The following is an 18,368-nucleotide window of genomic DNA, read 5'->3' as shown; positions in this document are numbered from 1 at the left end:
ATATAATTGAGGGACTTGTATATGTTATTGTACCTAGGATTGAGAGCACTTAATTTGTTTAAGTGAAAACATTATTTGTGAGAGTGCATTTGTTTTACATGCTAAGTTCACAAGGGTGAATTTAATGATGAGGGTTCTAATCTTCAAAGGTACAAAAGTGAGGAAATTGTCACTAGGGTATGATAGATTTAGAGTCACTTATTGTAAGGTTTGAAGATAACGGATACTTCTCACTAAGTTAGGCTTCATAGACGTAAGAAAATCGAATCACGTAAACAAACTTTGTATCCCTTATGTTGTTTTTGTTTATCGCAGTTGATTGAAGAAGTGTCTCCTCAACCATTTCTTCCAAACACTTTGTTTATGTCCTAGCAATTGTTCAGGCCAACACTTATTAAGCACAATTCAAAGAAAGATAGGTATGCATTGATTGAATTGTAAGATAATAACGACTATTTAAAGAAGGCTATTTAGTGTACAAAAGTGATCTTAGATTGATGTATAAAAGTAAGGTTACTATTTAGTGTGTGAATTGAACTCAAATCACATTTTGTATTACAAATTGATAGTGAATTACTCCCTAAATAAGATCACGTAACGTAAAAAAGTTTCTTTTTTTAATATGTAAATAATTTTTGCGTCCATCTCTATTTTTGCTCATCCAATTATTCCCCCTGTTGCAATTGAAAGGCAATTATGTCAAGGTCCAAAAAATATTATATATATATATTAGAGGTGTTCATGCCCGGCCCAACGGCCCGCCCGAAATATAGGAGGGTTTAGGTAAAAATATAGGCCCGAAATATGGGTTTGAGCAAAAAAACGAGGCCCGATTAAAAAACGGGCCGGGCCTCGGGCACCACTTTTTTGGCCCGGGCCTGGTCCGGCCCGGCCCGGCCTGGCCCGAATAATAAATATTTTTTTTTATTTTTTTAATTTTAAAATACTTTTAAAATACTTTTTTTAAATTTTTTTAATTTTAAAATTTTTTAAAATACTTTTTTTAATTTTTTTAATTTTAAAATATTTTTAAAATACTTTTTTTAATTTTTAAAATAAATTTTTGGTATTTATTTAAAAACGGGCGGGCAGGCCCGGCTTATGAATTTTTCCGAGCCGGGCATGGGCAAAATTAAGGCCCATATTTCAGGCAGGTAGAATTTTTTCAGGCCGCCCGCCCATGAACACCTCTAATATATATATATATATATATATATATATATATATATATATGAACTTTGCTTGAGCTCCAACATTTAAGATTAGAGTTTCACTCGATTTGGTTCGCTTTTAATAGATTATATTATATTATTTTATATACTTTGAAATTTATATCATATAAAATTTATATCTTGAATAATATATACAACATTATAATATGTTAAGTTATTTATGTTTAAAATTTTGGTAAACTATCAAAATAGTCATTTTTGTTTACATTATATTACATTTTAGTCATTTATGTTTAAAATGTTACATTTTAGTCACTGAGTTGTTAATTATCGTTAACGATTATGTAACAGTAGTGACGTGGCACTTTAAATTATCATTTCAAACAAAAAATTTAGGTTAAATTATACAATTGGTCCCCATATTTTGAGCAATATAATTTTTTTCTTTTATGTTTTTTTAACTTTTTTTTCTTTAGTTTTCATTCTCTTCTGCTTCTCCCATTGTTTTCCTCATTTCTCCATCTCTTTTAACTTAATTTTCTTTATGTTTTTCATTTGTTAAAACTAGTCCCTATATTTTTTTATTTTTTTGAACAATTGAATTTGCCCTTAGTGTTTTTTTTAATAATAATAATAGTGGACTGAATTTATTGAGAAAAAGAGATTGGAAACAAAAATCTTAAAAGACCGAAAAGAAAAATAACATTCAATAACAGAAGAAGAATTGTAGAGAAATGAATCGACCATGCTGATCATCAAGGTTGGTCCATACATCGACGATCGATCGCAGTACGATTCAAGGTCAGTGACGACACATCTTCTACCCAGAAAGCCTCCTCTTGCCTAAGCATCCCCTTCGATGCCATTGCATGTGTAGTTTGATTACCATTTCTGACGATGAATGCAAATTGACAAGAAATGAAGCTTTTCGAGAGTCCCTTCACATTCCAAGTAAACGAATTTATCTTCGACAAATCAATTTCGTGCGAGTTTAGCTTCGAAATAACTGATAATTAAAAGGGTAGAAGGGAGTTGGAATGTATTTTTCCATGTGAAAACAAAAAATTGAAAACGGCATAGTTTTGGGTGTTAATAGACCCACTTACCATATCTGCAAGAACAGGAAAAACTACCATCAGCAACCTCTTTCAGTTAATAATTTTTTTTCGATAGTTAAGGTTGCCATGGTTTAATCCTAATCACTACAATTGAAGGAAGCCATTGACCAATCAATTCCAAGTTCGTTGCTGTGTCAAGTATCGTCTTTACTGGACATTCAAGGACTACATTGGGCCTCCATTTCTTCACTTCAAAGTCCATCTTTGAATTTTTATTTTACTTTTCTCATATATTGACAAAACAACTTATAAAAAACCAATGCAAGAAATCCTGACTCTGACTCTTCAACTTAGGTTCAATTCATGCCAGGATTTTACTTCTCCCCCACTTCTGACCAAGTAAAAAAGTCAGATTAGTTCTTTGAATGTACGGTAATATTCTATCTCCAAGATTCAATTTTTATTTTCATGTTCATCCCATTACTGAACCCCAATGTCTACATCATTCTTTGGTATCATAGCCTTCAGTTTGCAGGATTTTCATGCCTAGATCTGATTAAAAAGTTGGGGTTTTTTTTCTTGAAGTATTGTGCTGGTATTGTTCTGAAATTTATTTTATTAATTGGGTTTTTTTTTTTATTTGTTCTTTGGTTCTTCATTTCATTGTTTTCAGCTTGAAAGCTAGGATCTTTTGGTGTGAAAAAGAACTCGCATTTGGGCATTCGGGATGGTTTTTAGATAGAGAAACAACATTGGGTTGCTTAAGCTCTGATAGTACCAGAAACGTTAGGTTGATTAGGGTTTTTGATGTTTAATAGCTATGGCTGGTTCTGGGATATCATCTGAATCTGGGTCTGGGGCTTTCCGTGATGATGAGAACTGTCACAAACAAGTGTCGCCTATAAGGGGTGGTGGGTCGAGGAATACAAGCCCATCCGGTCGTGTAGGGTCGAGGAACACTAGTCCCTCTAGGCAGAAGGTGATAAAGACTAAACCACGGGGTTTAGATGAGGAAACAGTTGCTACATTTGGTAAGGTGGTTCATCCTGATGTTCAAATGGAAGATAACATATGGGCAATGTTGCCTGAGGACTTACTGAATGAGATTTTAGCAAGGGTTCCCCCATTTATGATATTTCGGCTTCGTTCAGTTTGTAAAAGATGGAATTTGATACTTCAAGATCATAGTTTTCTTAAGTTTCATTCACAAGTGCCATCACATGGGCCTTGTTTGCTTACATTTTGGAAGAACTCACAGACTCCACAATGCTCCGTGTTTAGCCTGCCGTTAAAAACATGGTATCGAATTCCCTTCAATTTTTTGCCTCAGTGGGCCTTCTGGTTGGTTGGCTCTTCAAGCGGTCTAGTTTGCTTTTCTGGACTCGATGGTCTAACATTCAGAACTTTAGTATGTAATCCTCTTACGCAAACTTGGAGAACACTTCCAAGCATGAACTATGACCAGCAAAGACAGTTGATTGTGGTTGTGGATCGAACTGACAAATCATTTAAAGTTATAGCGACTAGTGATATTTATGGTGATAGGTCACTCCCCACTGAAGTTTACGATTCAAAGATTAATAAGTGGACAGTTCACCAGATAATGCCTGCAGTTAATCTTTGCTCCTCGAAGATGGCGTATTGTGACTCCAGGTTATACTTGGAAACCCTTTCACCGCTTGGCTTGATGATGTATCGACTGGACTTGGGATATTGGGAACGTATTCCAGCAAAGTTCCCTAGATCTTTGTTAGATGGTTATTTGGTTGCTGGGACACACAAGCGCCTGTTTCTGGTTGGAAGAATTGGTCTTTATAGTACTTTACAGAGTATGAGAATTTGGGAATTGGATCATGCTAAGATTATGTGGGTAGAGATAAGTAGAATGCCACCCAAGTATTTTCGAGCTTTATTGAGGCTATCAGCTGAGAGATTCGAGTGCTTTGGACAGGATAATCTTATCTGCTTCACATCTTGGAACCAAGGGAAGGGCCTTCTTTATGACGTGGATAAGAAGGTTTGGTCTTGGATTGCCGGCTGTGCGCTTCAGTCATTCAATAGTCAAGTTTGTTTCTATGAGCCAAGATTTGACGCCTCCGTCCATTGAGCTGAAAATCTTCCCAAGGAAAAGTGTGTTTGTTAGTTGTCCAGAGGTTAAGTTCCGGCAGAGGGTATCTCTTTCTTTTGTAAGAAAGGGATTGTGCATCAAGTGGTTATGTTTTGATTCCATTTGGAACTCGATGATGCACATTGACACCAGGCAGAAATGTACTTTGATGAGTAGATGACGCCCTGGGCTTCTTGAAGGTGTGCATATCATGGGATTATATATTAGAGAGGAATTGTAAGAGATGATTTTGCACTTGAGCTCTTAGTTAATATATGGCACATAGGAAGTTTCATTTCACAGTATCATTTTAATTCCTTGCCTAATGGTCTACATATCCTGATGGCTGATTCTTCACCACAGACAGCTTGTACACATTTTCATTTTTTGTAGAATGATTTTCCTCCCTTTTATTGATGTAGGAACTCTTTTAAATAGTCTATACTTAATGTGCAAAAAGCTGGTCATTGATGTGAACGGTCTAGGTTTTACTCATAAACTTTAGTTGGGCCATGTCTTGTATGTAACATGCAAGTTCCTGTCAACAGTGGCCTATTAGCTCAGTTGGTTAGAGCGTCGTGCTAATAACGCGAAGGTCGCAGGTTCGAGACCTGCATGGGCCATCTATTTTAATTTTTCTTTTTATTTTCTGCAACTCTGTAAATTTAATTTGGGCTTTTTCTACTGTTTGGACCTCTCTGTCCCAATTGGTTTAGTTTAGTTTCCCCATAGTAATGATTTGTTAATCCAAAGGCCCAATTGTTTTTCCACCCAAAACAAAAATATTCTTTATCGAAAAAAAGTTTGATATTTTTATGGTAAATTACACTCAAGGTCATTAAATTATTAGGAAGTTTATATTTTGGTCAATTTTACTTTAAAAAGTTACAAAATGACTATTAAGCTATTTGAAAATTTTCATTTAAATTACTGAGTTGTTAAAATTGATATTGTATGGCCTTCTTTGTTCACATTGTTTGCACTGACTGAAAGCTCTTCTTCCCTTTTTTTTTTCTATGGTTCAAGTTTTTTCATGAAACAACGTTAAACGTCACAAATTTGCAAACTAAAATCCAAACAACTTTTTTCTTTGATCTTTGACATTGACCGTTAGATTGACTTGGATCTAAGATATGCTCTCCTAATGATTGATGAGTACTGATCCACTCTACCGATCGTCAAATCATTGTTCGGAGCTCACTAGCTGACTTTTCTTTTTAAAACTTAACAACCTAGCAACTTAAATGAAAACTTTCAAATAGTTCAATGATTATTTTGTAACTTTTTAAAATTGAGTGACCAAAATATAAACTTACTAATAGTTTAGTGACTTCAGTTGTAGTATACCTTTTCTATGACAAAGAATCACTCAATTTAAATTTAACAAAAAAAAGAGACAAATTTAGTTTTTTTTCATCCCCTTAAAAATATCTAACAATAATGTGATTAGCATAACTTAAACCTAAATCACACTTTAACTAGTGAACACCCTTATCATCATGCCAACAGAATTGAATATTAAAAATGCTTTCATTTCCTTTTAGAAACATGAACGTAAAGCTATAGATTTTGCACTAGGTGGCAAATTCTTATGATTTACTTTTGCTTCTTTTACAAACGATGACTCATTGTTACTTGCAATTTTGAAACTTTAATATGTGTAAAAATCACTCCAAAACTTTGAGATCTCCTCACATCTTTATGATTTTCTTCTTTCTTCTTTCCTTATTATTAAATCATTTGTACAAAAAATAATATATATATATATATATATATATATATATATATATATATACATATGCACAATTAATATTAGTATGTGAGGTGAAAAAAGAAATGAAGGATTGACAGCAACATTACATAAATGAAGCTTAGGACATGTTGTCATTTATGATGCTGGTTGGTAATTACTTTTTCATATGTAATTATGTTGACCTCAACTTGAACTTGATTTCTTACCTATACCACTTCAATGTTGTTAAAAAAATCTTACAAAGTCACCCTCAATAAGTTGAGATGTTATGCTCAGACAGCTCTTTTAGTCTCCTGCTTTGTCTTAAACCTAGCAGTTGCTTTAAGATTTGGAAAGCTTAGCATTATATCTATCTATATACATAACCATAAGACACAGTGCAAGTACTTAACAACCAGTTGGTAACTCATCCTCCTAACTCCAAAAGAATTGCTTATATTCAGAATCTGGTTCCTGCTATTTGCCACCAGTCAGTGTAGATCATGAGATTTGTCATCTCGGCTTTGTTCCTTTTTGTAGTTGCAGCTGCTTATGATCCTTTGGATCCAAATGGAAACTTAACAATCAAATGGGATATTGTGTCTTGGACACCCGATGGCTACGTAGTAAGCAAGTGTAAATTATAGATAAGGGTTTCAATATCTGAGCTTTATGATGATGCTAATAACATTTTTGCAGGCTGTTGTGACGATGAACAATTTTCAAATGTATCGGCACATAATGAGTCCTGGTTGGACCTTGGGGTGGACATGGGCTAAGAAAGAAGTGATATGGTCCATGAATGGAGCTCAAACTACTGAACAAGGTGACTGCTCCCAGTTCAAAGGAAATGTACCTCATTGTTGCAAGAAAATACCTACTGTTGTAGACTTGCTCCCTGGTGTTCCTTATAATCAACAATACTCCAATTGTTGCAAAGGTGGTGTGCTTCCAGCATGGGGTATAGATCCTCAATCTGCGGTCTCAGCTTTCCAAATCAGTGTTGGAATGGCTGGTACTTCGAACAAGACGGTGAAGCTTCCGAAGAATTTTACGTTGCTCGGTCCCGGACCGGGATACACTTGCGGTCCCGCGAAAGTTGTCCCTTCCACCACTTTTCTCACCCAGGATCGCCGCAGAAAGACTCAGGCTCTCAGTAAGTACTAATCTAAGATTTTAACCATAGTTGCAATTAGATTGATATGTTTTATGTATGATGCAGTGACATGGAATGTGACCTGCACTTACTCGCAGTTCCTAGCTCGAAAAAATCCGAGTTGTTGCGTCTCTTTCTCATCTTTCTACAATGAAACCATCACTCCTTGCCCAACTTGTGCTTGTGGATGCCAGAACAAAAACAGCTGTGTCAAGTAAGCCGCCATTTCCGATATTTCCGATACCTTAACTCAGCATGAGCATCGAAATCTTATGATGACTAATGATGTAGGAGTGGCTCCAAGGTTCTTAAAAGGGCTGGCGTTAACACTCCACGGAAAGACAATACCCCATTGCTTCAATGCACGCACCATATGTGCCCGGTTCGGGTGCATTGGCACGTGAAGGTCAACTACAAGGAATACTGGCGTGTTAAGGTCTCCATTATCAACTTCAACTATAGGATGAACTATACACTGTGGAGTCTCGCTGTTCAGCACCCTAATCTTAACGATGTAACACAAGTTTTCAGCTTTGATTACAAGCCCCTCGTTCCCTACGAATCAATCAGTGAGTACATGATCTCTTTTTTTTTTTTTTTACATTTCTCAGTATGTTATCAGATAATAACTTGGCTTATGCGCATGCAGATGATACGGGGATGTTCTATGGCATGAAGTTCTACAATGACCTATTAATGGAAGCTGGGCCATTTGGGAATGTTCAATCGGAGGTGCTTCTTCGAAAAGATAAAGATACCTTCACTTTAAAGCAAGGATGGGCATTTCCAAGGAAAGTGTATTTCAATGGCGATGAATGCATGCTGCCACCACCTGATACTTACCCTTTTCTACCAAATTCTGCCCCCCATCAACAACTATTCTCCGGTTTGGCAGCCATTGCTGCTATGGTTTTCTTGTTGGTCACTGTTTGGTGATTGTTATATATACTCCCATGGAGTATGAAAGTTTTGGATTCTGAAAAGATTAATTACTGTAGTAAATTGAAGGAGATATACGAGAATAAAATAGCAATTAGGTGAGGTGATTTTAAGAACAGTGTTACTGTATATGTGAAACATAAAACTATTTTGTCTAATAATAAATAAATTTTAGTTAGTACATTCATTTTAATGTATGCGTATCAGATTTATCTAATTTTCTCTATCTGACTTTCAACAAGACTCTTCTGATTCTCATTCTTAAGATTGCTAATCTCCAATCTTTAATGCACTACAGTCCTATTAGTCTATGCACAGAGTTATATTGCTACAAAAACTATCGTCAACAGAATGCCAGCTCCAAAAGCTTTTAATCAACTGAGGTTTGTAGCTAGTAGAAACATTATCGGTTGAAAGGAGGTGGAAGAGAAATAGCTTTTAGGAAAGAAATGAATTCACTTTGTATTAAATTTTGTCTTTTTTCACGGTGCTTCATTACATACAATGATTTATATACTAGTTATAAATAACTAATGGTTTCAACACATTCATGTATCCTAGTTAAGTACATGCATGACTACTAGATACATCTACTCTAAATACATTCATTAAACTAGATACATACATTCATTAAATACAAGCACATGTAAGTAATGAACAAGTATATTCTAGAATGTTACGAATTATAATATCCAACACTTTTCTTGATTTTAACATTTCTTGATTACGCCAAGTTTTCTACGCATTCTTCGAAAACCTTCAACCTTGAGAGGTTTTGTAAAAATATCTGCCACTTGATCTTGAGTCTTTACAAACTTAAGCTCCACTTCCTTCTTGGCAATATGCTCCCTAATAAAATGATATCTTATGTCTATATTTTTGCTTCGATCATGGAACACAGGATTTTTTGCTAGTGCTTGTGCAGACTTATTATCAATGCAAATTTTGGTTGCTCTTTCTTGTGGCAAGTGAAGTTCTTTCAACAATCCTCTAAGCTAGATAGCATGACAAGTACAAGAAGTTGCTGCCATGTAACACCCCTAACCCGTCTCCGTTATCGAATTAAGATTACTAGAGTGTCACCAAGTAAAACGGGACATTTCCTATCATTTCAGAACAATTATTCAATTAATTCAATAACATACAATAAATAGTTTCATTCATAATACAAATAGTCTAATATTTAAGACATCAATCACATATAAACTAATATATATATCATATAATTTCATAACTCTAAGAGGACATATTTGTGAACTTCAAACATATAATAGGATTAAGTCTCAAAACATTAAGTTTTAAAGTAAAAAATGAAAGTTCTGCAGTTGGTATTGATACCCAATTGATACCTTTCGAAAAATTGATACCAAAATTCAATTATGCTTTCATAGCAAAATAATGGTGTCGATATTTTATGAAAAAGTATTGATACACAATTAAAATCGATATCATTTTGGCATTTTGTTTTGTTTGGATATTGCTCATTTGGTTAAGTATCAATACCAAATGCTAAAGTATCGATACTAATCTCAATAATGGTAAAAATATTATCTTAGCCAATTCAATTCATATTAAAAAGTTATCTAACCACAAAAACAATAATTTTATCTATTCAAACACCTAAATAACTAACCAATATGCCCCATTGACACCACAATTCAATAATCACATCAATATCACATTTCAAACCAAAATATATATGCACTAAAGCACTCAATCATTAATAACATTTCATACCAAAACATCATTCCTTTCAATTCATAATTCAAATTGCCAAATTCATACTCTTTTATAAATACACTTTATATATAAACCATCAACAAAACCATTAAGGCACCAAGGCTTGACACAATCCAATACATATCAAACATATATACAACTCTATACATGCCACTTATAACCATATCAATAAATATTCAAAAGTTAACAAAGTGGATCACTGGATATTGTGATCGTGCTTCGATTGAATTCTAACCAATCGAGCTTTTCGATAATCTACAAAACAAAGAAAACAACTATATAAGCAACTAGTGCTTAGTAAGCTCATATAAAGGAACATTAAACTTACCAAATTGCGTTAAATTAATCAACCATGAGTAATTCCATTTAGTCATAGACCAAATTTCCTTTTCCTATACACCATACCTCACAAGGTTAGTAGGTGAAGCAATGTACATATAAATCCAACCCAATCAAGGCATATAACATATCAAGCATTTCAATTTCACCATTCATCTATCATATGACCACCTTGTACCTTCATTTTCTTTTAACTATATTAATCATATATTCCATATCCTTATTTTAAATCATAGATCATTCATATAGTCATATACTTTGTAAAGCTTTAATTATCCGCTCATATTATGAAAAGATTTTCACTATATAAACCACTCATCCACATAATTCAAATATTACTTTTACAATCCAAATACATCAAATCAACTTCTATTTTAAAGGAATTTTCATACAATAAATCACATTTACCCAAAGTAACAGTCTATATATGTAACTAAGAAACTCATTATAATATCTTTTACTTACCAATACTATAAATATGCTATATTATATATAAGCACATAACTAGATTGTAATTCCATTTATTTCATAACAACATTTCATCAATATAAAAGTACTCACGTGTAACAAATAGTTTATAGAACATTTAACACTTCCTAATATCTTGTAAATGCATCAACATTTAAACACATAAGTAAATTGTAAATTTCATTAACATTTAGCCCAATGAATTAAGTAACTCGACTCGGATACTTGGGTAACTACACCACACCAGAGGCATCATAGATGCATAACAGAGGCACAAATGTGCAATCAGGGGCACCGAAGTGCAAACATAGCACCGAAGTGCAAATCATGTACAAGCGCGCATACTAACCCTATTGGCATGCCAATCGTATCCCACGCGATTACTATGTTCAATCGAGCATCATACTTAAATTCATTAACATTGCCATCATTACTTTCATATCTTTAATATGCAATCTCAAGAAATGCTACTATCAATTTCTCGACTTCATATATACTAGTTTGCAATGTTCCAATATATATGTAAATAACCAATAGAATTTCAAATATATACTAGCAACTAAGTAGAAACAATAGTGTAATCACAATTAACTTACATTTACATAACAACTCACTAAGAACTTACCTTAATCAAAGTAAACATTTAAAGAGGCAATCTATAATTCACGATCGCTAAATACAATTTCACCAATCACATTAATAATTGTACACACACCCTTTAATTTGATTAATTTCTCTAGTTGATCAATAATAATAATTTATCACTCATTTATCAATGTAATTTAAACATAGCTTAAATATTTATTTACATCCATCCAAAATAGAAAATAATGATTTTAATCCTTATATGAACTTACAGAGGCTAAACTACAAAAATAACAAAAGTTCAAGAACTATTTCGCTACTTTCTCTTTTCCTCGATTATCAACTTTCTCTTGATCTCTAATACAATTTATTTCAATTATTAACCTTTAATTCATAAACTATTCAATTCAATACATATATTCACTCATTTACACTTTTGCACATTTGCCCCAAATATTTACATTTTATACAATCTAGTCCATGTTACTAAACAAGCCAATTCCCACAACTAATACATAAACCCAAAATTGTCGAATATTTAGCCTTGTATATACAATTCATAAATTCTAAAATTTCTCATGAAATCTCTCTCATTTACAATTTTAATCAATTAAATCTCAAAATTTCAAAATGTATAAAAATTACTTAATAAAATAACTCAAAATCCACATCAAACACCCAACAATTACTCTTTCAAGTAAAAGCTTTCAAACAACATTAATGGTATATTTTCTAACTCTTGATAGTTACTTAAATTAATTCCTAATTTAATGAGATCTCAAGACAACAATCATAAATATGTAAAATTCATGAAAAATTAATCAAGAAACCACTTACATGTACTAACTTTTGTTTTGCCGCATATAAAGCTCCTCTAACGGAGTTTCTAGGTTTCAATTTTGGTGGGTGAACTCACAATGAAGAAGATGGAATCCACTATCTATTGTTTTATTGATATTATGCCTTTTATTTAATTAAATAAAACACCAAAATTTTCAATCTATTTGATGCTTTGACTGTCCACATTGTTATTTGTAACATAAATCCTTCAATCTTAACTAATTAAACCATTAAACTAAGAAAATTAATAGCAAGCAACTTTTACAACTTTTACACAGTTTAATCATTTTCTTTAATTAACCAATTAAACGTTAAATTTTTCTTAACCAAATTTTAATATAACCCTAATAACACTCCGTATTAAATATTTATGGGCTCAGTTTATAGAAATGAGGTCCCGATACCTCCTTTTCTATAACCACTTGACTTTAAGGATTTACCATTTGAATTTAATTACTCATTTAAATAACATAATTTATCATATCAAAATTTATTATAAAACTATATTTGACTTGTAAATATTTATTATTACGAACTCACTCATTGGATTTGTGGCCCCGAAACCACTATTTCCAACACCATTGAAAAAAGGCTGTTACGTCCACATATTCAGCCTCAGAAGTTGAAAGTGTCACAATGGGTTGTTTCTTAGAACTCCAAGAGATGCAACAATCTCCAAGAAAAACATAAATCCAAATGTGTTTTTTCTATCATCAATGTCACTGGAAAAATCACTATCATAAAATCCCATGAGTTGAAAGTCATGAGAAAATGAGTAGAATAACCCAAATTCAATCGTACCTTTTAAGTAACGAAGAATCCTTTTAGTAGCTTTCATGTGAGCTGATGTAGGAGCTTCCATGTAGCGACTCACTACACCCACTAAAAATAGGATATTAAGCCTTATACATGTTAAGTATCTCAAACTTCCCACAAGACTTTTGAAAAGAGTTGGATATTCTTTTATTCTATCATCAAACTTTAACAACTTCACTCTACACTCCATTGGAGTTTTAATAGGATTGCAATCAAGCATTTTGAATTTCTTCAACACTTGTTTTGCATAACCTTCTTGCGAGATGAATGTATCGCCATCCGTTTGTTTCACTTCTAGGCCTAAATAATAAGACATGAACCCCACATCAGTTATCTTGAATTCAAGTAACATGTGTTTTTTGAATTCTTCAATTAAATTCAAATTGTCTCCTGTAAAGATCAAATCATCCACATAAAGATAAACTATCAAGATATTTCTACCATCATTTATCTTGACATAGAGTGCATGTTCATGAAGATTTCGAACAAATCCATTGTCTCGAAATACTTGTCGATGTGGCTATACTATGCACGGAGTGCTTATTTTAACCTATATATTGCCTTTTTCAACCTTAGGAATTTATCTTATTGTACTTAGACATTATATCCCATGGGTTGCTCAATGTAAACTTCCTCTTCCAAGAAACCGTTAAGAAATGTTGATTTCACATAAAGTTGATTATTTTCCACTTCATTTGAGCCGCTAAGGAAATAAGCAAATGAATTATTCCAATTCAAGCAATGGGTACAAAGACTTATCATAATTTATCCCATACTTTTGCTTGTAGCCTTGCTTTGTACCTCACTACTTCTCCACTTGCATTCTTTTTTTTCTTGAAAATCCACTTAACCCTGATAGTTTTATGGCCTTTTGAAAGCTCAGATAACTCCTAAATGTTATTTTTCTCAATGGATTTTATTTATTCATTCATGTCTAGTTTCCACCTTTTGTCATTCACGGCATCATCAAAGTTAAGTGGCTCACTATTTACAAATAAACAAAACAAATCATTAATAGCTTTAGTAGCATCATACAAGTCATAAATACTTCTCATTTTTTGAAATCTTTCATTCGAGCTTTCTTCAGAAGTTGCTTCATGGATTGGAGCAGATGAAGATAGAGGAGTCACGTCTTGCCCTGGTGCTACAGTTTCTTGTTCTTTCTTAAACTAAATAAAGAAATCATAAAATTGTTCTTCTTGTGCCTCTCAATTCCAACTTGCTTGTTCATTTGACTCAATATTTTGGCTTATGATAATCTTTCCATTGCTTGGGTTGTACAACTTGTAGCCTTTGGAGTTTGAGTCATAGCCAATGAAAACATATTTTGAACTTTGATCATTGAGATTTGACCTATCTCGGTTGGATACATGCGCAAGGCAATGCCACCAAACACCCGTAGATGTCTAACACTTGGCTTTATTCCACTCCAAGCTTATTGAGGTCTTAGACCATTCATGCTCTTTGTTGGCGAGTGGTTAGACAAGTAAATTGTACATGAAATAGCTTTGGCCCAAAATTCCTTAGGCATATTCTTTGCATTCAACATACATCTATCCATGTTAAGAATAACTCTATCTTTTCTTTCACTACACCATTTTATTGTGGTGGTCTAAGCACCGTTAAAGGAAAATAAATTCCATGTAGTTTATAAAAATCATTGAACTCATTAAAAGTGAATTCCCCTCCTCTATCAGGCCTTAAAGATCTTATCTCATAGACATTCTCCTTTTCAACAAAAGATTTGAAATTTTTAAAGAGGCTTTAGATTTTTGCTTCAATGAGTAAACTCAAGTCTTTCTACTATAATCATTAATAAAAAATATGAAGTATTTACTTTTACCAAATGATGGCAAATTGATTAATTCACACACATTGATATGAATAAGTTGAAGAGGCTCGATTGCTCTTAATGTTGCTTCTTTTGGAAAGTTTGATCTTGCATGCTTGCCTAGGAGACATGCCTCACATAATTGATTAAGATGGCTAATGGTTGGAATTTCTTTAACCATATTCTTTTCTCCGAAAACTTTGAATGCTTCAAAATTCAAGTGGCTAAATCTCATGTGCCAAGACCATGCTTCATCCTTCACACTAGCCTTCAAGCAATTTGCTTCAATTGTCTTGAGATTCAACATAAACATTCTATTCTTCGACATGGATACTTTAGCAACCAAGTTGGCATACTAATCTCTTAGCTAAAGGGAACAATCTTTCTTGTAAATTTGATAACCCCTTTCAAGGAGTTGTGAAAACTCAAAATATTATTTTTTTTTAACTTGGGAACATAGTAAACATCGGTAATAAGGCCATGACCATCATCCTTTAGAGAAATTACAATGATACATTTCCCTTAGATTTGGCCTTTCGAGGAGTCTCCAAATGAAATATTGCCTCTAATATATGATTGTTTGCTCCATTGTCAAGATACCATATGCCTGCATCATTACTTTCTTCACTCTTGAGTGCTAGCAATAAAGTTGGCTCTTCCATATCTTGCTGGTCTTTAATGAGATTAACCTTCTCCTTATTTTTGTTAGAATCATTTTCGCATTCCTAATAAAAATGGTAAAATTTATGACAATTTCAACATTCAACACTAGACTTGTCATACCTCTGGTTGGGGATCGACCTTATTAAGTAACAAATAAGTAAAAAAATAGCAAAAAAATTGAGAAATTGAACACATAAATTTAACGTGAAAAAAAAAACCCTCCAAAGAGGACAAAAAACCACGGGCAAAGATAATTTTACTATAATGGCAAAAGAACGAAGAGTGTAAAAGATGGAGATAAAAACTAAACCCGAAACCCGAAAACAAAGAACCCTCAAAACGTAAACACAAAATTCTCTAAAAGTGTTATGAGTTATAATATTTTAATGAGTGTATTTTCTAAGATTGTAAAAGAGTCTATTTATATGCTAAATTCGTAGGTCAAATAATAATAATAACCTAAACTAATTAGAGTTTGATTGAAAAAAATAAACATAGTTTAACTAGGAGATTATCTCTCAATTTTGACTAAAATATCAGTCATACTCAACAAATCTCCACCTTGACTCATATTTCCACAACGCCATCTTTGCCAAAGCTCGTTACGAGCCTATCTTGAACTATGCAGGGAATTAACTGAGTTGAATTTGTGCTTAGAAGCTGGAAGACTTCTAGCCTTTGAATTGTGCACTGCCCAATCAAAACTAACCCGGATTTGATTTTCACAAACATACTGCCCTAACTTTTCAAAACCTGAATCTAAAAGAGAACCTCTCTTCAATGAAACGATCATACATTTTTTCCTCCTATGACCAAGTTACCTCCGCTCCAAATGAGTTGGCTTCGACTCTATAACAGATGAGGGACGTCTGGTTTCACTGGTCACTATAGAACATTCCAGAATATAAAGACTATCGGTCATTTTATTTTTCAAAAAAATGAGAACCCTACGAGACACCTTAATGTTGCTCGACTCGTTGTTGATTCTGTAACATTTTGCGTCTAAAATACTCAAGGAGATGAGATTCTTTCGTAAATCAAGTACATACCTGACATTTGAGAGTGCCCTAATCATCCCATCGTGCATTTTAATTTTAACAATACCAATACCGATTACCTTACTGGATGAATCATTTTCTATGCGCACAACTCCACCTTCAACCGAACTGTATATGAAGAACCATTATCTATTGGGACACATATGGAAAGAACATTCCGAATCTAGGATCTACTCGGACGTAAGCTTAAAGCTACCGCTCGTTGACACTGACAATAAATTATTACCGCTTTCGTCGGCCAAATTAACGCCAGCTACATCTTTCTCGTTACTCTCAACAACCATTTTATTTCACAATTTATAACAATTTGCTTTGACGTGACCTAACTTTGTATAATAGCGACACATTTTTGTCCCGCTTTTTTGATGCTACTAAAATGAAAGTTTGCCTATCTATCTTACTATCCGAATCAAACTCATCGTCAAGTTTGTTTTTACTCAAAAAATGACCCTTCACATCCTCGAAGAAGAGTTTGTCTCTGTCATAAATCAATGTCTCCCTAAAAGACTTGTATGAAGAGGGTAAAGAGCATAATAGTAGCATAACTTGATCTTCATCATCAATCTTAACATTAACCTTAACATTTTTTACATCATTCAAAATAGTAATAAATTGACTAATATGATCTCTAAGAAACTCGCATTCATTCATGCGAAACGTAAATAAATGTTGTTTCAACACTAAATGGTTAACCAGAAACTTAGTCGCATAAAGAGTTTCTAACTTTTTCCACAATGTGGATGATGTTTTCTCCATCAATACCTCCTGCAATACCCTATTCGAGAGGCATAACTGGATTGCAGACAGAGCCTTTTCATCAAGTTTTTCCCATTCTGTTTGATCTATATTCTCAAGCTTTTTCCTAGTAATGACATTTTTCAAGCTGGTCTGAACTAGAATTGCCATCATCCAAACTTGCCACAGATTAAAATTTTTGACACCATCGAACTTCTCAATGTAAAATGTTGTTGTCATCTCTGAATGGGCTAATTTATGAAAATTGAACTAGCTCTGATACCACTTGTTGGAGATTGACCCAATTAAGTAATGAACAAGTAAAAAATAGCAGAAGAAATTGATAAATTGAACACATAAATTTAACGTGGAAAAAACCCTTCCAAAGAGAATAAAAAACCACGAGCAAAGATAATTTTACTATAATGGCAAAAGAACAAATAGCATAAAAGATGGAGATAAAAATTAAACCCCAAAACCCAAATATAAAGAACCCTCAAAATGAAAACACACAATTCTCCAAAAGAGTTATGAGTTCTAATATTTTAATGGGTGTATTTTCTCAGGTTGTAAAAGAGTCTATTTATAGGCTAAATTCGTAGGTCAAATAATAATAAAATAATTTAGACTAATCAAAGTTCAACTGAAACAAATAAAAAGAGTTTAATTAGGAGATTATCTCTCAAATTTGACTGAAATATGAGTCATACTCAACATCTCCTGTCATTCGATCTTCAATAATTGCATCTTCCTCTTCCTCTCATTCTTCCACGATTTCTAATTGATGGGCTCTCATTATCATTGTTGTTATTTTTATAATCACCTCTTCCATGTATTCATTGGCCATAACCTCGTCCTCATCCATGTCCATGGGCTCGACCTCTTTAGTTCTTTTCTTCTCGGTACTCTTTTAAAAATACCTTAACTTTGAGAGCTTGTTTTAAGGACTCATCTTGTCTCCTCTTGAATTTGTCCTCTTGTGCTTGCAACTCACCTATTACTTGTTCAATAGTCATAGAGTCTAAATCTTTTAACACAATGACACAAACCATATAATCAAACTTTGGAACCAAAGAATGAAGGATCTTTTCAATAACACCAACATTTTCTAAATATCTTCATTTGATTA

The 18,368-nt window shown here is 33.3% G+C and overlaps 2 protein-coding genes and 1 non-coding gene across 4 annotated transcripts; all 3 read left to right on the top strand.

Moving 5' to 3' along the window:
• The first annotated feature begins 2,549 nt into the window (after positions 1 to 2,549).
• On the top strand, positions 2,550 to 4,836 carry LOC105790551 (F-box/kelch-repeat protein At5g15710). Of its 2 annotated transcripts, none has more exons than XM_052634276.1 (2): positions 2,550 to 2,662; positions 2,904 to 4,836. In XM_052634276.1, exon 2 carries the CDS (start codon positions 3,051 to 3,053, stop codon positions 4,335 to 4,337), a length of 1,287 nt encoding a protein of 428 aa, XP_052490236.1. In that variant the 5' UTR covers positions 2,550 to 2,662; positions 2,904 to 3,050; the 3' UTR covers positions 4,338 to 4,836. The 2 variants fall into 2 exon arrangements, with proteins under 2 accessions (XP_052490236.1, XP_052490237.1); XM_052634277.1 differs by having other exon boundaries at positions 2,554 to 2,657.
• A 50-nt stretch (positions 4,837 to 4,886) lies between these two features.
• On the top strand, positions 4,887 to 4,960 carry TRNAI-AAU (transfer RNA isoleucine (anticodon AAU)). Its single transcript has one exon. It is a non-coding gene; the product is annotated as a tRNA-Ile (tRNA).
• Positions 4,961 to 6,462: 1,502 nt separating this feature from the next.
• LOC105790550 (COBRA-like protein 4) lies at positions 6,463 to 8,357 on the top strand. Its single transcript, XM_012618204.2, has 5 exons — positions 6,463 to 6,695; positions 6,769 to 7,225; positions 7,292 to 7,439; positions 7,517 to 7,794; positions 7,875 to 8,357. The coding sequence occupies exons 1-5, from the start codon at positions 6,573 to 6,575 to the stop codon at positions 8,159 to 8,161; spliced, it is 1,293 nt and encodes a 430-aa protein (XP_012473658.1). The 5' UTR covers positions 6,463 to 6,572; the 3' UTR covers positions 8,162 to 8,357.
• Positions 8,358 to 18,368: the final 10,011 nt, after the last annotated feature.

This window comes from Gossypium raimondii, chromosome 8, assembly GCF_025698545.1.
Source record: "Gossypium raimondii isolate GPD5lz chromosome 8, ASM2569854v1, whole genome shotgun sequence".
Lineage (NCBI taxonomy): Eukaryota > Viridiplantae > Streptophyta > Magnoliopsida > Malvales > Malvaceae > Gossypium > Gossypium raimondii.
Note: the sequence above shows the minus strand (reverse complement) of the source record. Positions and strands in the feature narration are given on the sequence as shown.

Excerpts from the sequence above, each read along its gene's own strand:
- LOC105790550 (XM_012618204.2), top strand. The coding sequence starts at position 6,573 with ATGAGATTTGTCATCTCGGCTTTGTTCCTTTTTGTAGTTGCAGCTGCT. Across the intron at positions 7,440-7,516 it reads AACAAAAACAGCTGTGTCAA|GAGTGGCTCCAAGGTTCTTA; the intron begins GTAAGCCGCCAT and ends CTAATGATGTAG. Across the intron at positions 7,795-7,874 it reads CGTTCCCTACGAATCAATCA|ATGATACGGGGATGTTCTAT; the intron begins GTGAGTACATGA and ends ATGCGCATGCAG.
- LOC105790551 (XM_052634276.1), top strand. The coding sequence starts at position 3,051 with ATGGCTGGTTCTGGGATATCATCTGAATCTGGGTCTGGGGCTTTCCGT.